This window comes from Martes martes (assembly GCF_963455335.1).
Source record: "Martes martes genome assembly, chromosome: 1".
In the NCBI taxonomy this organism is placed as follows: Eukaryota; Metazoa; Chordata; class Mammalia; order Carnivora; family Mustelidae; genus Martes; species Martes martes.
In genome coordinates this window covers 192,201,727-192,220,224 of record NC_137888.1, presented here as the reverse complement: position 1 = coordinate 192,220,224, position 18,498 = coordinate 192,201,727, and the positions used below count along the sequence as shown (strand labels likewise).

Here is an 18,498-nt window from a genome sequence, read left to right as displayed (position 1 = left end):
GGAGTATATATTAAGGTTGAAATAGATCTTTCAGTATGATTTTATAAAAAAATTTTGTTTTATAACATTTACCATCTAGACTAATTTGTTGCAATATGTAGAAAGCGTTGTGGTTTTATATTCCTTTAGGTTGTGACTTTTTGTCTGGTAGTCTCTTGGTGTGTACTAGAAGACCAGAGGTGAGCAATAAGCCTTAATGTTATCAGTATCATTCTGGAGCTCAAAGATTCCTAAACTTTTCTCATTTCCTGAGAATCCATTTTCATATTTCTCCATTGTAGAAATCCTATGGATTTAAAGATGGTTTGATTTAAAAATAGAGTTCATTCTTTAAAATAAAACATTCTGACCAAGAATCATTAATATGGTATCAGTAAGTATATTCCATACAAAAATAAGTTCATTGCTTTTTTTCAACCAAAGACCTTGTAACAGAAAAATTTATCTTTTCTATTAGAGTCTTAAAATATTGATAGTAACTAAGAAACTCTTGCTTCTTCTTGGACTAGACTTATGGTCTATGTGTCAGAATTTGGGAAATATGGGAAGTAACCGTTGTACTTCCTTTTTTTTTTTTTTTTTTTTTTAAGGATTTTATTTATTTATTTGAGAGAGAATGAGTGAGAGAGAGCATGAGAGAGGAGAAGGTCAGAGGGAGAAGTAGACTCCCTGAGGAGCTGGGAGCCCCATGCGGGACTCGATCCTGGAAGTCCGGGATCATGACCTGAGCCGAAGGCAGTTGCTCAACCAACTGAGCCACCCAGGCGCCCCAACAGTTGTACTTCTTAAGAATAACTATACTAGGGGCACCTGGGTGGCTCAGTGGGTTAAAGCCTCTGCCTTCAGCTCAGGTCATGATCCCAGGGTCCTGGGATCGAGCCCCACGTCGGGCTCCCTGCTCAGCAGGGAGCCTGCTTCCTCCTCTCTCTCTGCCTGCCTCTCTGCCTACTTGCGATCTCTGTCTGTCAAATAAAAAAAAAAAAAAAAAAGCGGGACAACTACTGATTTAAAAAAAAAAAAAAAAAAAAGAATAACTATACTAAAAGCATAAAGATGGGCTTTACCCTCCATTGAAGTAGGAAATCCTATGAGGCAGTCATAACACTGTGGAGACAGGTGATAGAGAAAAAGAGATAAGCAGAAGAAAACGGGCAAGAATTGGTGTTGGAAGTCAAGGTAACAGAGAAGTTTGAAGAAATTAAATGTATAGTAGCAGTATCTGAAGGTTTGGAGATTTGATGTGTGTATGTCATACTTTCAGTTTTAAATATTTTCTTTCAGTACAAATTTTGTTTATCAAACTGTAATACCAAACTTCTGAAGTTGGATGGAACTACTTGGAAATGACTGAAATGTTTTATGCTTTATCATGTAAAAAGTTTACTTTTTTATATTTGATCCTGTTTAAAAAACTGATCTCTCTTTGTTGAAGTCATGCTTATATCTCCGAATTTTTAAGAACTACTGATGATTTCAGGCCTAGTTTTTATATCAGTTTGTTAGACACAAGATTTTGGTTTTTTACTCTTTAGCAGTTATGAATAACAGAGGCTAATACTTATTACATATTACTTTGAGCTAGACCCTGTACTGGAAGAGATACTTCTCATTTTACAGAAGAAACTGAGTTTTAAGAACGCTAATAGCAATTGGCCCACAGTTGCATAGCTAGGAAGTGGTTGAACTTGGATTTGATTCTAGGATCCTTGATTTTTATTGCTAATTATAATAAACATTTTATATCCATTGTGTTATACTTAAGTTTGGTTCTGGTTAAATGTTTTTTTCCATATCTCTTAAAATTCTTCTCTGTCTTGTGAGTTAATCTCCTTAAAAAACAATTTTGATTAGATCTGTATTGGAATCTCTGCTCTTTAAGAAGGTCATGATTTGTTTACATGATTTTTTTTTTACAGTTTTTTTACATTTTTTAAAAAAGGACATTATTTACAGATGAACAGGTTGCTTTAAAGAAGAAAGAAAAAGAAGCTTCTGAAAAATGGAACAATCCTTGGAAAAAATTTGGAAGTGATAAAATAGTATGGGAAAAATTTCAAATTCTTGACCAGCCTAAGGTACGAGTATCAAAATGAAGCATTTATGGAATATAAGACATCTTAATTTTACTTTTTAAAATGCTAAGCCATATTTATATCATAAAGCTTTTTAAAAATTATCTTTCCTATGTTACTGTAAAACAATGTTATTTTGAATTTAATTATGACCTCATCTAGTAACTGTTTGTGTTCTGTAAATTGTCTTACTATGTAGGTAAGTATAGAGGCCTGAGGCACTTTGTTTAGGCTCTTGTAAAAGAGCTCTGCAAATTTTTAGATGACCATGAAACTCTTACCACTGACCATGTGGTATCTGCCACAAGGTTATATCAGACATAAGTGATTGCTTATCAAGCACAAGTAGACACCAGGTGTCCCTTAGGTAGTGTTTTAGTGACCTTTAAGTTTTGTCTGTGCTTACTATTATACAGAGAAAAAGTACCCGTGTTTTCTCTTTGTTTTTAGACTTGTGCTAGCTCTTCCAGCATTCTGTCACAGTCTCCCAGTCAGATAACAGTGGTCCAGGCTGATGGGCACCCACTACCTAGAGCTAGTCAGATTTTAGAGGTAAGTCATAGGTGTCACTACTTTGAATATATAAGCCCTTTAATACTTGATCTTTATATTACCTATTTTCCTTGAAAGAGTGGACCTTAATACTCTTATTTTTGAAATTATTGGTTAATTTTTACTGAATGCACTATGCTCCTTAAATTTAAAAAAGTTATGAACTGTTTCTTTTATATGCATATAGTAATTGTTCCTTCCTAGGGAACACTTGCTTTAACAAATGTATTCTGAAAATAGTATAGTAACCTAAAGGGGATGATTCTGACAGGAGGCATTTTCAGCACTGGTAGATTTCTTATAGAATCCCTCCAAGTTAGATTGTTTGCATGGCTTTCATGGCTGTTTGTTCTGCTCTATATAGAGCTGACTGCCTATATCATAGAGTTTTATAGTTGTTGATAATTTTACATTAACGAAGGAATGAAATCTGAATTATATTTTTCCACGTTCCCCAAAGCACTTTGACTATTGAAAGGCAATAAATTAGCCTTGATAGAAGACATTTTGCAAAAATATATAGTTCTGGATGATAGTTCTTTTATTTTTTTTTTTTCCCCCTTTGGATGATAAGTTTTTTTAAAGTGGGGGCGCATCAGAGGTAGAGGGAGAGAGTATCTTCAGCAAGCTTCACTCTCATCACTCTGAGATCATGACCCAAGCCAAAATCAAGAGTCGGATACTTAACTGAATGAGCCATTCAGGCACCCCTGGATGATAATTTTAAGTGTAAAGTTTAAAAATTAATGCATGCAAATACTACTAAAAACTACAGCTAAAACTATTCATGAAGTTGGTAGGAATCAGTTGTTTATTTACATTTCAACATTAAGATTGAAGAATCTTTAATACTAAAGATATTAAAGTATTTTCAGTTAGCAAAAAAGTTTATGTTGAAATGTTATTATATTATTTATTGCTTAATTTGCACTATTTTTTTAGGTTATTATGTGTGAATAATTCATAGTATGATTGCTAATACAAATAAATAGCCATTTGAGGCTATTTTTAGGTGTTTTTACATTTTGTATATATTTTTAAATGCTAGCATGCATCTTTTTTTATAATCCAAAAAACCAATAAAATTATTTATATTTTGCAGTAGAGATGGGAGTTGGGGATGGGAGAAAGACTAGAAAGTAAAAATACACACTAAATATAAGGCTGGACAACCTGTGGTTAAAGAACGTGATTACCTACTCATCCTCATAGTATTTAAATACAGTTTTTATGCATTTTTATATGCATGTGGTAAGATATTGGAGAAATGCTATTGAGGGGAAGTGAATTTAACTGTGTAACTAAAAAACCCCCCTTCGTAAATGTCTGAAAACAGTTGGTTTCAGAAATCCAAGCCATAGCTTATAAATAATAATAAATAAATAATTTATAAATAATTATAAATAATATTTATATTATTTGAATATGAAGTTAAACTTTTCATGTAATCAAGAGGAGCAGAAATTTGGTTTCAGGCAGAATCACCAAGGCCAATTTTGTTAAAACACAAGGTAGTGCATATAAAGTGCTTAAAACAGTGACTGACAAATAGCAAGTGCTTGATGAAGGTTTACTCTGTTTATAACTTAACAAAGCAGATCAATTTGGGGCTTGAGACTGTTACGGGTCTGTCATCTCAACAGCTTTCCTTCTTTTCTTTTCTTGATTCTCAGTCTTACACGTCCTTCCCCAGTGGAATGGCCCTGTATTATCATCCCTATATTGTTCAGCCCAAACATTCTTTTATACTGCGTAATTTTGAACTATTCTGTGTTTAAGTTTCTTATTGCTACCACCATTCCACAGTTCTACATTTGGCCAGTAAAAAATTCTATTTTCATTCCTTTTGTTTTTTTAAATTTTATTTACTTATTTGACAGAGAGACAGAGTGACAAAGGGAGCACAAGCATGGGGAGTGGGAGGGGAAGAAGCAGGCTTCCCACCAAGCAGGGAGTCTGATGCGGGGCTCGATCCCAGGACCCTGGGATCATGACCTGAGCCGAAGGCAGATGCCTAATGACTGAGCCACCCAGGTGCCCCCTATTTTTATTCCTTTTCAACCTTTTTTTTTTAATTATGGCAAAAGATACATAACATAGAATTTACCATTTTAATAATTTTTAAATTATTTTTAAATGTGCCATATTGAGAGATTAAGTACATTCACATTGTCAGGCAACCATTACCACTGTCCACTTCCAGAATTTTTTCATCTCTGCAAACTGAAACTGTATCCATTAAACACTCCCCATTTTTCCCTCCCCTGACTGCTGGAAACCATTCTAATTTGCCTATGATTTTGACTATTCTCGATTACTTTAAGTAGAATCATGCAATATTTGCCCTTTTGCCCTTTGGTATCTGACAAAGTTCACTTATAATGTTTTCAGGGTTCATCCATGTTCTACACTGTATCAGAATTTCATTCCTTTTTAAGGCTAAATAATATTTCATTGTATTTATAATAATTGCATTTTGTTTATCCATCCAGATGTTGATGGACATTTGAGTTGTTACCTCTTTTTGACTATTGTGGAATAATGCTGCTATGAACATTTACGTATGATCTCTTCAAGGCTTTGTTCTTAGTACTTTTGGGTATATACCCATAAGTGGAATTGTTGGATCCTGTGGTATTTTATATTTAATTTTTTGGTTAAACTTTTATCAATTTTCTTTTCTTTTTAAGAAGAGGGAAAAAAAAATAAGAGAGTTTTTGTGGGGTGCCTGGGTGGGTCTGTTGGTTAAGTGTCTGCCTTGGGCTCAAGTCATGATCCCAGGGTCCCCGGATTGAGTCCTGCATTGGGCTCCCTGCTCAGAGGGGAGCCTGCTTCTCCTTCTTCCACTCTCCCTGCTTGTACTCTCTCTCTATCAAGTAAATAAATAAAATCTTAAAAAAATTTTTTTTGTTTGTTTTTTTGAGAGAGACCACATGCAAGCTGGTGGGGTATGAGGGGGAGTCTGGAGAGTCGGGGAGCAGAGGCAGAAAGAGAATCTTAAGCAGGCTCCACACCCATTTTGGAGCCACATGTGGGTCTTGATCTCATGACCCTGAGATCATGACCTGAGCTGAAGTCAAGAGTTGGATGCTTAACTGTGTGAGCCACCCAGGCACCCCAGACTTTTACCAATTTTCATTTGGTAATTTTATGTTTAACTACTATCCTGTTTTCCATAGTTGCTACACTGTTGTACATTTCCATCAGCAGTGCACAAAGGTTCTGATTTCTCCACATTCTCAACTTTCTGTTTTTAAAAAATAGATGACTTCCAATAGGTGTGAAGTAGTAGTAGCTCTTTGTAGTGTTGATTTACATTTCCTTTAATGATTTGTAATGTTGAACATTTTTTTCATAGCTTATTGGCTATCTCTGTATGTTCTTTGAGAAGTATCTGTAAGTTTTTTGCCCATTGAAAAAAAATTTTTATTGTTTTATTTTTTATTATTTTTATTGTTATAGGCATTTAATTTTTATTTCTATACGTGGGAGAGCATGAGACGGGAGAGGGTCCGAGGGAGAAGACCCATCCTGGGACTCCAGGATCATGACCTGAGCCCAATGCTGTTGCTTAACCAACTGAGCCACCCAGGCACCCTGAGTTGTAGGCATTCTTTATAAATTTTGCATACCTGATCAGATATATTGTTTGCAAATATTTTGTATCATGCTTCATTTTACCTTTTCACTTGCTTGATAGAGCCCTTTGATGCACAAAAGCTTTTAATTTTGATGAAGTCCATTTTATGTTTTTGTTTTTGTTTTTTTCCTTTGTTGCCTGTGCTTTTGGAATCCTGTCTAATAAATCATTGCCAAATCTGATAGGGAGCTTTTCTATGTTTTCTTCTAAGAGTTTTAAGTTTTATAGTTTCAGGGGCGCCAGGGTGGCTCAGTGGGTTGAAGCCTCTGCCTTCGGCTCGGGTCATGATCTCAGGGTCCTGGAATCGAGCCCCGCGTCGGGCTCTCTGCTCGGCGGGGAGCCTGCTTCCCTTCTTTCTCTCTGCCTGCCTCTCTGCCTACTTGTGATCTCTGTCAAAAAACAAAACAAAAACAAAAACAAAAAAACTTAAAAGAGTTTTATAGTTTCAGCTCTCATGTTTAGGTCTTTGATCCATTTAGAGTTATTTTTTGTATGTAATATAAGACACAGGATGTTTTTTTCTTATCCATATTTTGCATTTATATCCAGTTTTCTCAGTGCCATTTGTTTGAAAAGATTGTTCTTTCCCAATTGAGTGGTCTTGGCACATTTGTCAAAAATCATTTGACTGTTTATGGGCGTATTTAATTCTGGGCCGTCCATTCTAGTCCATTGTTCTGTATGTCTCTTTATGTTATTGTCTCACTGTTTTAATTATCATACCTTTGTAGTAGGTTTTCAAAGCATTAATTCTCCAGTTTTTGTTCTTTTTCAAGATTGTTGTAGCTATTCAGGGTTTCTTGAGATACCATGGGAATCTTAGGGTAGATTTTTTCATTTCTGCAAAATACAGCAAGTTTTTCACAGAGGTTACTTTGAATCTGTAGATTGCTCTAGGTGATCTTTTTTTTTTTTAAGATTTTATTTATTCATTTAACAGATGGAGATTACAAGTAGGCAGAGAGGCAGGCAGCTGCGGGGGGCGGGGAAGAAGACTCCCTGCTGAGCAGAGAGCCCTATGCGGGGCTCGATCCCAGGACCCTGAGATCATGACCTGAGCTGAAGGCAGAGGCTTAATTCACTGAGCCACCCAGGCACCCCTGCTCTAGGTGATCTTGACAATACTGTCTTTCAATTCATGGACGCAATATCTTTCCATTTATTTGTGACTTCTTTAATGTCTTTTAGCAATGTTTTGTAGTTTCCCATGTACACAACTTGTTGCCTACTTATTCCTAGGTATTTTATTCTTTTTGGTGCTATTACAAATGGAATTGCTTTCCTAATTTCCTTTTCCCAGATTGTTCATCATTAGTATATAGAAATGTGATTAGTTTTTCTGTGTTTGTTTTGTATCCTGCAACTTTGCTGCATTTGTTTATTTCTAACATTTTATTTCTTGTGTAGAATCTTGAGGGTGATGATTATTGTGTGGCACATGAACTTGTGGATCTTTCTGGTACTATATTTTCTTAATGAGTAGATACATAAAACACTGGTCTGCATTAATAAGACATTCATATGTATGCATAATCCTACCTGGGTAATATGTATGTATAATTTCCTTTTTTGACTTTTACTTTGACTGAAAAATACTATGTAATATTTTTGGCATGCAAAAGGATATAAAGGGTAATACAAAACACATTTCTACCCATGTCCTGTCCCAGGAACAGCACATTATAGTATAGTATAGTTTAGAGTTCATGAATTTTTATGGATTTCTATCAGTAATGGGACAAGCTTTTTTTTTTGTAAGATTTTATTTACTCATTTGAGAGAGAGAGAGCACAGGCAGGGAGAGTGGCAGAGGGAGAGGGAGAAGCGGGCTCTCCACTGAGCAGGGAACCTGATGCAGGGTTCTATCCCAGGACCCTGGGATTATGAACTGAGCTGAAGGCAGTCGCCTACTAACTAAGTCACCCAGGTACCCCAAGACTTTTTCTTTTATAAATACTTTGTTTATTTATATATAGAGAGAGAATGAGCAGGGAAAGTGCCAGAGGGAGAAGGAGAAGCACACTCCTCACTGAGCAGGGAGCTGGATGTGGGGCTGAGCCAAAGGCAGATGCTTAACCAACTGAGCCACCCAGGCACCCAGGACAAGAGGTTTTTTTGTCTGTTTGTTTTTTAATATTTTATTTATTTGACGGACAGAAATCACAACTAGGCAGAGAGGCAGGCAGAGAGAGAGGAGGAAGCAGGCTCCCTGCAGAGCAGAGAGCCCGATGCAGGGCTCAATCCCAGGACACTGGGATCATGACCTGAGCCGAAGGCAGAGGCTTTAACCCACTGAGCCACCCAGGTGCCCCAGGACAAGAGTTTTTAAAAATATAGTCCACAACCCAACAGAATGAAAATGGAATACATATAACCATTATGTTCCTTCTCTTGTCAGTTTACTTCAGAATCTTGAGAATAATGTTTGTGGATTGTGAGGCTCTTCCCACAGCAGAACTGGGATGTGACTAAGTTATAACTTAGTCCCAACCCATTGATGGCCTTATTTCAGGACAAAGAAATACTGCAGCCTGACCAAAATGAGCCAGTACTGGCCAGAGCCTTTTCCTCTCTACACAGGCAGCCTTGGACTCAAGGGAACTCTATCTCAGTTCTCCAAAATTGAACTCCCTAGAAAGAGACCTTCCTTATTCAAAACTAGGAGGGTCTCTTGGCCTTGCCAAAAAGATTTAATGGTTAACTAGAATAAGTAAATGGAATTGTTTAAAGGCTTGTTAGGCTCCAAGAAGTATACTAGGCACTTCACAGACTTGTGCATCCAGTTTTAGAATAAGAGCCAAATATACTAACACTTAAACAGGTGCAGGAGAGCACTTAAACATCCTGACTACCTGTAACAGTAGGCTGGATAGGTCTTTGTTCAAGGAGGGTTATATAGGGAAAAATGGAGACTATGAAAATATTCACACTAGAAAGAGAGATATTCCTGCTGAGTACTCAGAAAAATCTCAAATAAGAAATATGTCTCATTTTGTGAAATAGGAAATTTTTAAAGAAAACACTGACTTAGTTTTTATTTATTCCTATCTTATTCCACAAAGGACTTGAAGTGATTTAGGAAATCTGTATACAAGAATAGACCCAAGATGAGAGTAGTAGAAAACTAAGAATAGGGGCGCCTGGGTGGCTCAGTGGGTTAAAGCCTCTGCCTTCAGCTCAGGTCATGATCCCAGGGTCCTGGGATCGAGTCCCACATCGGGCTCTCTGCTCAGCAGGGAGCCTGCTTCCTCCTCTCTCTCTGCCTGCTTCTCTGCCTACTTGTGAACTGTCAAATAAATAAATAAAATCTTTAAAAAAAAGAAAGAAAACTAAGAATACAGTAGAAGGAAAGAAAAAAAAATTTGTTAATGAAATAAATTGAAATCACAGGAAGGAGAAGAAATCACTCTGGGGACACTCCATGAATATAGGTAAAATTTTGTTTTTAAAGATTTTTATTTATTTGAGAGAGAGGGAGAGGGAGCACAAGTGGGCTGAGGGACAGAGGGAAAGGGAAGGGGACAAGCAGATTACCCATGGAGTGTGGAGCCTAATGCAGAGTTCAATCCCAGGAATATAAGATCATGACCTGAGTCAAAGTCAGACACTTAACTGACTGAGCCACCCATGTGCCCCAAATATAGATAGAATTTTTAAATGAAAGTCTGACATAGAAGATTACAAATAGCTTATAAAGATACAACCTTGAATGATATGCTTTTTTGAAGAAGAAAACAGCAAATAGATAGCTGTTAATAGGTATCAGAGAAAAAACTTCCTAGACCAGAAAAAAAATTAAATGAAAGAGGCTGATTTGAAGAGACATCCTGATAACTGTTAAAATTTCATTGAACAGGGATGCCTGGGTGGCTCAGTTGGTTAAGCGGCTGCCTTCGGCTCAGGTCATGATCCCAGAGTCCTGGGATCGAGTCCCACATCGGGCTCCTTGCTCGGCAGGGAGCCTGCTTCTCCCTCTGCCTCTGTCTGCTTGTGCTCACTCTTGCTCCTCTCTCTCTCTCTGACAAATAAATAAATAAAATCTTTAAAAAAAAAATTTTCATGAACAAGTATAGGCTTCTTCAGGCATTTAAAATAAGAAGACCGGGAACAAAACTCAAATTAACCTTAGATTTCTTCTCTGTAGATAATAGAACAGTGTTTATAAAGGTTTATTTGTTTGTTGTTAACATATGTATTATTTGCTTCAGGGGTACAGGTCTGTGATTCATCAGTCTTACACAATTCACAGCTCTCACCATAGCACATACCCTCCCCAAAGACCATCCCCAGCCACCCCATCCCTCCCATTCCCCTCCCCTCAAGCAACCCTCACTTTGTTTCCTGAGATGAAGAGTTTCTTATGGTTTGTCTCCCTCTCTGGTTTCATCTTCTTTCTTTTTCCCTCCCTTTCCCTATGATCCTCTGTCCTGTTTCTCACATTCTTCATATCAGTGAGATCATATGATGATTGTCTTTCTCTGATTGACTTATTTTGCTTAGCAGAATAGCCTCTAATTCCATCCACGTTGTTGCACATAGCAAGATTTTGAGTTTCTTGATGGCTGCATAATATTCCATATATATACACATATGTATGTGTATATATCTATGTATACACACACACACGCACGACATCATCTTTATCCATTCATCTGTTGATGGACATCTAGGCTCTTTTCCATAGTTTGGCTATTGTGGACGTAGCTGCTATAAACATTGGGGTGCACATGCCTCTTCGGATCGCTACATTTGTATCATTGGGTAAATACCCAGTAGTGTAATTGCTGGATCATAGGGTAGCTCTATTTTCAACTTTTTGAGGAACCTCCGTACTGTTTTCCAGAGTGGCTGCCCCAGCTTGCATTCCCACCAACAGCATAGGAGGGCTCCCCTTTCTCTGCATCCTGGCCAACTCCTGTTATTTCCTGACTTGTTAATTTTAGCCATTCTGACTGGTGTGAAGTGGTATCTCACTGTGGTTTTGATTTGTATTTCCCTGATGCCGAGTGATGTGGAGCACTTTTTCATGTGTCTGTTGGCCATTTGGATGTCTTCTTTGCAGAAATGTCTGTTCATGTCTTCTGCCCATTTCTTGATTGTATTGTTCTTTGGGTGTTGAGTTTGGTAAGTTCTTTATACACTTTGGATACTAACCCTTTTTCAGACATGTCATTTGCAAATATCTTCTCCCATTCTGTTGGTTGTCTTTTGGTTTTGTTAACTGTTTCCTTTGTTGTGCAAATGATTTTGATCTTGATGAAGTCCCAGTAGTTCATTTTTGCCCTTGCTTGCCTTGCCTCGCCTCTGGCGGTGTTTCTAGGAAGAAGTTGCTGTGGCTGAGGTGGAAGAGGTGGCTGCCTGTCTTCTCCTCAAGGATTTTTGAAGGATTCCTGTCTCACATTGAGGTCTTTCATCCATTTTGAGTCTGTTTTTTGTGTGTGGCGTAAGGAAATGGTCCAGTTTCATTCTTCTGCATGTGGCTGTCCAATTCTCCCAGCACCATTTGTTGAAGAGACTAATTTTTCCATTGGACATTATTTCCCACTTTGTCAGTGACTAGTTGATCATAGAGTTGCGGGTCCATTTCTGGGTTCTCTGTTCTGTTCCATTGATCTATGTGTCTGTTTTTGTGCCAGTACCATATTGTCTTGATGATCTCAGCTTTGTAATAGAGCTTGAATTCTGGAATTGTGATGCCACCAACTTTGGTTTTCTTTTTCAACATTCCTCTGGCTATTCGGGATCTCTTCTGGTTTCTATACAAATTTTAGGATTATTTGTTCCATTTCTTTGAGAAAGTTGGTGGTATTTTGATAGGGATTGCATTAAAAGTGTAGATTGTTCTAGGTAGCATAGACATTTTCACAATGTTTCTTCTTCCAATCCATGAGCATGGAACGTTTTTCCATTTCTTTGTGTCTTCTTCAGTTTCTTTCATGAGTAGTCTATATAGGTTTTTGAGTACAGATTCTTTGCCTCTTTGGTTAGGTTTATTCGTAGGTATCTTATGGTTTTGGGTGCAATTGTAGATGGGATCGACTTCTTAATTTCTCTTTCTTCTATCTTGTTGTTGGTATAGAAATGCAACTGATTTCTCTGCATTGATTTTATATCCTGACACTTTACTGAATTCCTGTATGAGTTCTAGCAGTTTTGGAGTAGAGTCTTTTGGGTTCTCCACATAAAGTATCATGTTATCTGCAAAGAGTGAGAGTTTGACTTCTTTGCCGATTTGGGTGCCTTTTACTTCTTTTTGTTGTCTGATTGCCAAGGCTAGGACTTCTGGTACTGTGTTGAATAGCAGTGGTGATAGTGGACAGCCCTGCCATGTTCCTGACCTTCAGGGAAAAGCTCTCAGTTTTTCCCCATTGAGAATGTAATCGCTATGGGATTTCATAGATGGCTTTGATGATATTGAGGTATGTACCCTCTATCCCTACACTTTGAAGAGTTTCGATCATGAAAGGATGCTGTACTTTGTCAAATGCTTTTTCAGCATCTATTGAGAGTACCATATGGTTCTTGTTCTTTCTTTTATTAATGTATTGTATCACACTGATTGATTTGCAGATGTTGATCCAATCTTGCAGCCCAGGAATAAATCCCACTTGGTCCTGGTGAATAATCCTTTTAATGTACTGTTGGATTCTATTGATTAGCATTTTGGTGAGAATTTTCGCATCTGTGTTCATCAAGGATATTGGTCTGTAATTCTCCCTTTTGATGGGGTCTTTGTCTGGTTTTGGGATCAAGGTAATGCTGGCCTCATAAAATGAGTTTGGAAGTTCTCCTTCCATTTCTGTTTTTTGGAACAGTTTCAGGAGAATAGGTATTAATTCTTCTTTAAATGTTTGGTAGAATTCCCCTGGGAAGCCATCTGGCCCTAGGCTCTTGTTTGTTGAGAGATTTTTGATGACTACTTTAATCTCCTTACTGGTTATGGGTCTGTTCAGGTTTTCTATTTCGTCCTGGTTCAGTTTTGCTAGTTTATATGTCTGTAGGAATGCATCCATTTCTTTCAGAGTTGGCATATAGTTGCTTATAATATGTTTTTATAATTGAATTTTTTTGGTGGTATTTGTGATCTCTCCTTTTTCTTAAAAATTTTTTTCCTTCTTTTTTTTTTCAAAGATTTATTCATTAATTTGAGAGAGGGAGAGAGAGCAAGCACAAGTGAGAGAGGAGAAGCAGAAGGAGCAGGCAGAGGGTGAGGGAGAAGCAGACTCCCCCCTGAACAGGGAGCCCAATGTGGGACTCCATCCCTGGACCCCTGGGATTATGACCCGAACCCAAGGAGACGCTTAACCAACAGGAGCACCCACAGGTGCTCCTGTGATCTCTCCTGTTTCATTCATGATTTTACTTATTCGGGTCCTTTCTCTTTTCTTTTTGATAAATCTGGCCAGGTGTTTATTAGTCTTATTAATTCTTTCAGAGAACTAGCTTCTAGTTTTGGGGATCTGTTCTGTTCTTTTGGTTTCTGTTTCATTGATTTCTGCTTTGGTCTTTATTATTTCTCTTCTCCTGCTGGGTTTAGGCTTTGCCGTTCTTTCTCCAGCTCTTTAGGTGTCCTTAGGTCTTTGTGGATAGGTCTTCTGGCAATCTAACGTTTCTACCTTTGTAGTTTACAGACCCTTTGTTCGGAGGTGCTTTCAGGATTTTCTGTTTGTCTCTGACATTTATAAGTGTTACTATTACATGTCAGGGTGTTGACCCATATTTACTGATTTTGAGGGGGATTCTCTGTGCCTCCTGGATTTTTAAAAAAATTTTTTTTTGTTCAAGATTCCATTTATTAATTTGACAGGGAGAGATCACAAGTAGGCAGAGGAGCAGGCGGAGGGGTGGGGGGAAGCAGGCTCCCCACTGAGCAGAGAGCCTGATGGGGAGCTCGATCCCAGGACCCTGGGATCATGACCTGAGCTGAAGGCAGAGGCTTAACCCACTAAGCTACCCAGGTGCCCTGCCTCCTGGATTTTGATGCCTGTTTCCTTCTCTAATTTAAGGGACGTTCTCTGCTATAATTTACTGCAATAAACCTTCTGCCCCTCTCTCTTCCTTCTTCTTCTGGGATCCCAATTAGTCTAATATTCTTTTGGTTTATGTTATCACTTACCTCTTGAATTCTCCCCTCACGATCCAGTAGTTTCTCTCTCTTTTTCTCACTTCTTTATTCTCTATCATTTGGTCTTCTGTATCACTAATTTTCCTTTCTGCTTCATTTATCCTAGCAGTTAGAGCCTTCATATTTGATTGTACCTCATTAATTGCCTTTTTTATTTCAACTTGGTTAGATTTTATTTCTCCAGAAATGGATTCTCTAGTATCTTCTGTGCTTTCTTCAAGCTCAGCTAGTATCTTTACAGTCGTCATTCTGAACTCTAGTTCTGACATCTTACTAATGTCCGTGATGATTAGGTCCCTGACAGTTGGTACCACCTCTTCTTTTTTTTTGAGGTGAGTTTTTCCATTTTGTCATTTCGTCCAGAGAAGAATACATGGTTGAGAGAAAAAAATGCTAAAAGGGTAACAACGACCCCAGAAAAATATACACTAAACAAATCAGAAGAGACCTGAAACTGCTGGGGAGGGAGGGGAACAACAACAACAAAAAGAATATGATTAGGCTGGTGAATAGAACGGAGCTGCACAGTAGATTTTGTGTGTATTTTGGTATGTTGGAACAAACTGCCTCCTAAAATTTTAAAGAAAGAAGAACTTACAAATATATACAAAAATAAGGGTAAATACAATGTAGGGATGGACTATGACTGTAAAAATGAACATGTAAGAAGATTTTTAAAAAGGAATTGATAAGAAGTTGGTTGAAAGAGGAATGAAACATCATTAAAAAAAAAGGGATCAGGTGGGTGAATAGAACAAAACTATATATTAGATTTAGGGTGTATTTTGGTCTGTTAGAAGAAACTGCATCCCAAACTTAAAGAAAGAAAAAATTATATACAAAAAATAAAGTTATATACAATGAAGGGATAGAATATGACTATAAAAATGAAAATTAAAAAATATTTTAAAGGTTTGTTTTTTTTTTTTAATTTATTTGTCAGAGAGAGAGAGGAGCGAGAGTGAGCACAAGTAGACAGAGCGGCAGGCAGAGGCAGAGGGAGAAGCAGGCTCCCTGCCGAGCAAGGAGCCTGATGTGGGACTCGATCCCAGGACGCTGGGATCACGACCTGAGCCGAAGGCAGCTGCCCAACCAACTGAGCCACCCAGGCGTCCCGAAAATTAAAAAATATTTTAAAGAAGCAGTTGATAAGAAGTTGGCTGGAAGAGGAAAGAGGAAAAATTTTTTTAAAAAAATCTAAAAAAATTTTTTTTTAAAAAATTAACTTTGAAATACTAAAGAATCATGGGGGAAAAGCCATAAATTCTATGTGCTGTATTCCTCTGGCTCTGGAGTTTTGTGGTTCTGATTGTTTGGTAAACTTGGTCTTTGTTGGATTTTTTTTTTTTTTTAAGATTTTATTTATTTGTTTGAGAGAGAGAATCAGAGAGAGGAATAGAGGAGAGCAGTCAGTGGGAGAAGCAGACTCCCTGTCGAGCAGGGAGTCCAATGTGGGACTCGATCCTGGAACTCCAGGATCATGACCTGAGCCGAAGGCAGTTGCTTAACCAACTGAACCACCCAGGCGCCCTTGGTTGGATGTTCTTGCTGATCTTCTTGGAGAGGGGCCTGTTGCAGTGATTCTCAAATGTCTTTGCCTGGGCGAAATTTCACTGTCCTTGTCAGGGGCCATGCTGAGTAACCTGCTCAGGTTTGCTCTTGGTAGCTTTTGTTCCCTGAAATCTTTCTGTACAGCTTTGGAGGATGAGGATGAGAATGGTGGCCTCCTAATATCCAGCCCCAGAGATGCTTCGAACTCAGGGCCCCATTCCTCAGTGAGCCCTCAGAGAAAAGCAGTCAGTCACTCCTGTCTCCATGGTCTCCAGCTGCTCTCTGAGCTCACCTGGCCTGTGACTGAGCATTTCTGTCTCTGGCACAGGACCTTGTTTAGAGTTTACAAACCTAGCAGATTCCTGCAGTGTGCTCCTGTGCTACTCCTTCTAGGGGAGGAAGGGGAGTCTCCCTGAATCTGCTACTTGTTCACTCTGTGCTTGAAGAGTAGTGGCCTGACTGTGCCACAGATCATGGCTGTGAGCCCCCTCCTTGGCTCCCGTCTTTGCAGCCAGCTTCCTTCCTCCTATATGTGGGAGCTCTGGCACACTCAGGCACACCTGGTCTTTCTGTGACCTTGAGGGTCCTGAGACCACACTGCCCCAGCGAGGGTTCTACCCCCCCGTTTAGCCACTGAAGTGATGTCCCTCCGTGGAGCAGACAGACTTCTAAAAGTTTTGATTTTGTGCTCCACTACTCTGTCACTTACCAGGAGCCAGCTGATGGAGGTTCCCCCCCACCTGTGGTCTGTCTTCCCAGATAATTGCCCCGGATTCACTTCTCCGCATGTCCTGCCTTCCAGAAACTAGTTCTTTTTATGTTGATATCATTACTGCTATTCTTTACTTCGATCTCCTGTTGAGTTTGTAGATGTTCAGAATGGTTTGATAACTATCTAGCTGAATTCCCCTTGTAGAGGTTTAATAGGTACACTAAGACAAAGAATTTAATGCCTAAACACGTTCACATGTAAAGGGACCATAAAGTTATGTTCAGACCTGTAAGAATTTATAAAATATTCTTCCCCAAGATCTTTCTCTGATTTTTTTTAAGCAGTTTTTAAAGATTATTCCTGGGTCAGAAAAGTGAATCAGAATTAAAACACAATAAGGAATTTATGGTTTAAAAAAAGGGAATATATAGCTGACACAAAGTCTCTATAAGACTTTGTGAAATAAGGTAAATTGCAAAAAAAATACATACAATGTCACCATTTCCATGTTTAAAGGAAAAAAAAATCTGGAGGACCTATTAACAAATATGAATATGTAAAAGAAAGCAGATTGTTGGCATTGTCTAAGTATAAGAGTAATGGAAACAAAGGGGACCTTTCCACTTTTGTTCTTTATGCTTTTGTTTGTTTTATGTCTTATATTTTTGTGTTGATATGTTGCATGATCTCTGTTAATTATGATTCTGAAACCCAGATAAAGGTATAAGAATATAGAAAGCAAAGATAATCACTACTTTAAGTATAAAGAGACTATCTACTAATGTAACCTGTACAACAGAAAACAAAAATCAACTCCAAAATGTCAGAAATCTTTTATTTAAAAGCAGAGGTGTGAGAACCGCCCCCCGCACCCCCGCAGACCTGCTGCTTGAAAGAGATACACTTGAAATAATATTATACATTATTAAACATAGATAACATAAGCCAATCAAAATTAAAAAAAAACACAAAAAGCAAAATTGCTTGTAATTTTAGAAACATTACTCTGGGAGAGAAAGCTGTTAACTTATTTATTTTAATGTAGGCTCTATGCCTAGGGTGGAGCCCAATATGAGACTTGAACACATGCCCCTAGGGTTGCTTGACTGAGTCACCCAGGCACCCCCATAAAAAATTATTTTTGATAAAAAGTAGAGTCAGTCACAAAGATGTAAGAATAATATTTTTGTGATTCATAAGCCAAAAATAAGTAGGAGAAATTGAGGCACATTTTTACTGGGGTATTATCAGAGTATTTGGGACATAAAAGTATCAGTGATTTTATTTTCTACAAATACACATACCAAATTTTTAAAGGTCAACAGAACATCTACAAAATTTGCTATAATGTTATAAGAAAAACATAATCAAAAATTAAAGTCAAGCAGAAAATATTGACAATAAATAAGCTTTTACAAAGTTAAAACTACTAAGATCCCATGATCAAGATATTGAACCTTGGTTATAAATTGCTAATATCTCCCCTTAAGGTCATTTCTTGAGATAATAGAAAAATGAGGGAAGGATACTTTTTTGTTTTGTTGGATTGGTAGCTGGCCTATGGTAAAAGTTAACCCAGCATCTCTGTGGGAAAGGAAAATAAGAAATGAATTTTTAGAATTCTGTTCTTTTTGACATGCTTTCCCCCATCCCCTGATGTCATTGTCTTAAACAGTGCCTCACTCTCCGTTAACTGTAAATTGGATCTCTGTTCTAGCTGTCCTCTAGAATAAAATCCTGGGCCAGTCCTTGCTTAAATCTTACTTCTTTGCAGGAACTCGGAAAATCAGGTGGAGACTTCTCTACTCCTTCCTGTTCATACTCACTTATCTGGTGAATTACAATA

The 18,498-nt window shown here is 37.9% G+C and overlaps 1 protein-coding gene across 2 annotated transcripts in view; it reads left to right on the top strand.

Moving 5' to 3' along the window:
* Positions 1-18,498, top strand: part of CCDC66 (coiled-coil domain containing 66) — a 70,551-nt gene that overhangs the window by 13,680 nt on the left and 38,373 nt on the right. For both annotated transcript variants that reach the window (XM_080819356.1, XM_080819357.1), the window contains 2 exons: positions 1,954-2,075; positions 2,523-2,624. In XM_080819356.1, coding sequence (XP_080675482.1) covers positions 1,954-2,075; positions 2,523-2,624 — 224 coding nt within the window. The remainder of the gene's footprint in view (positions 1-1,953; positions 2,076-2,522; positions 2,625-18,498) is intronic.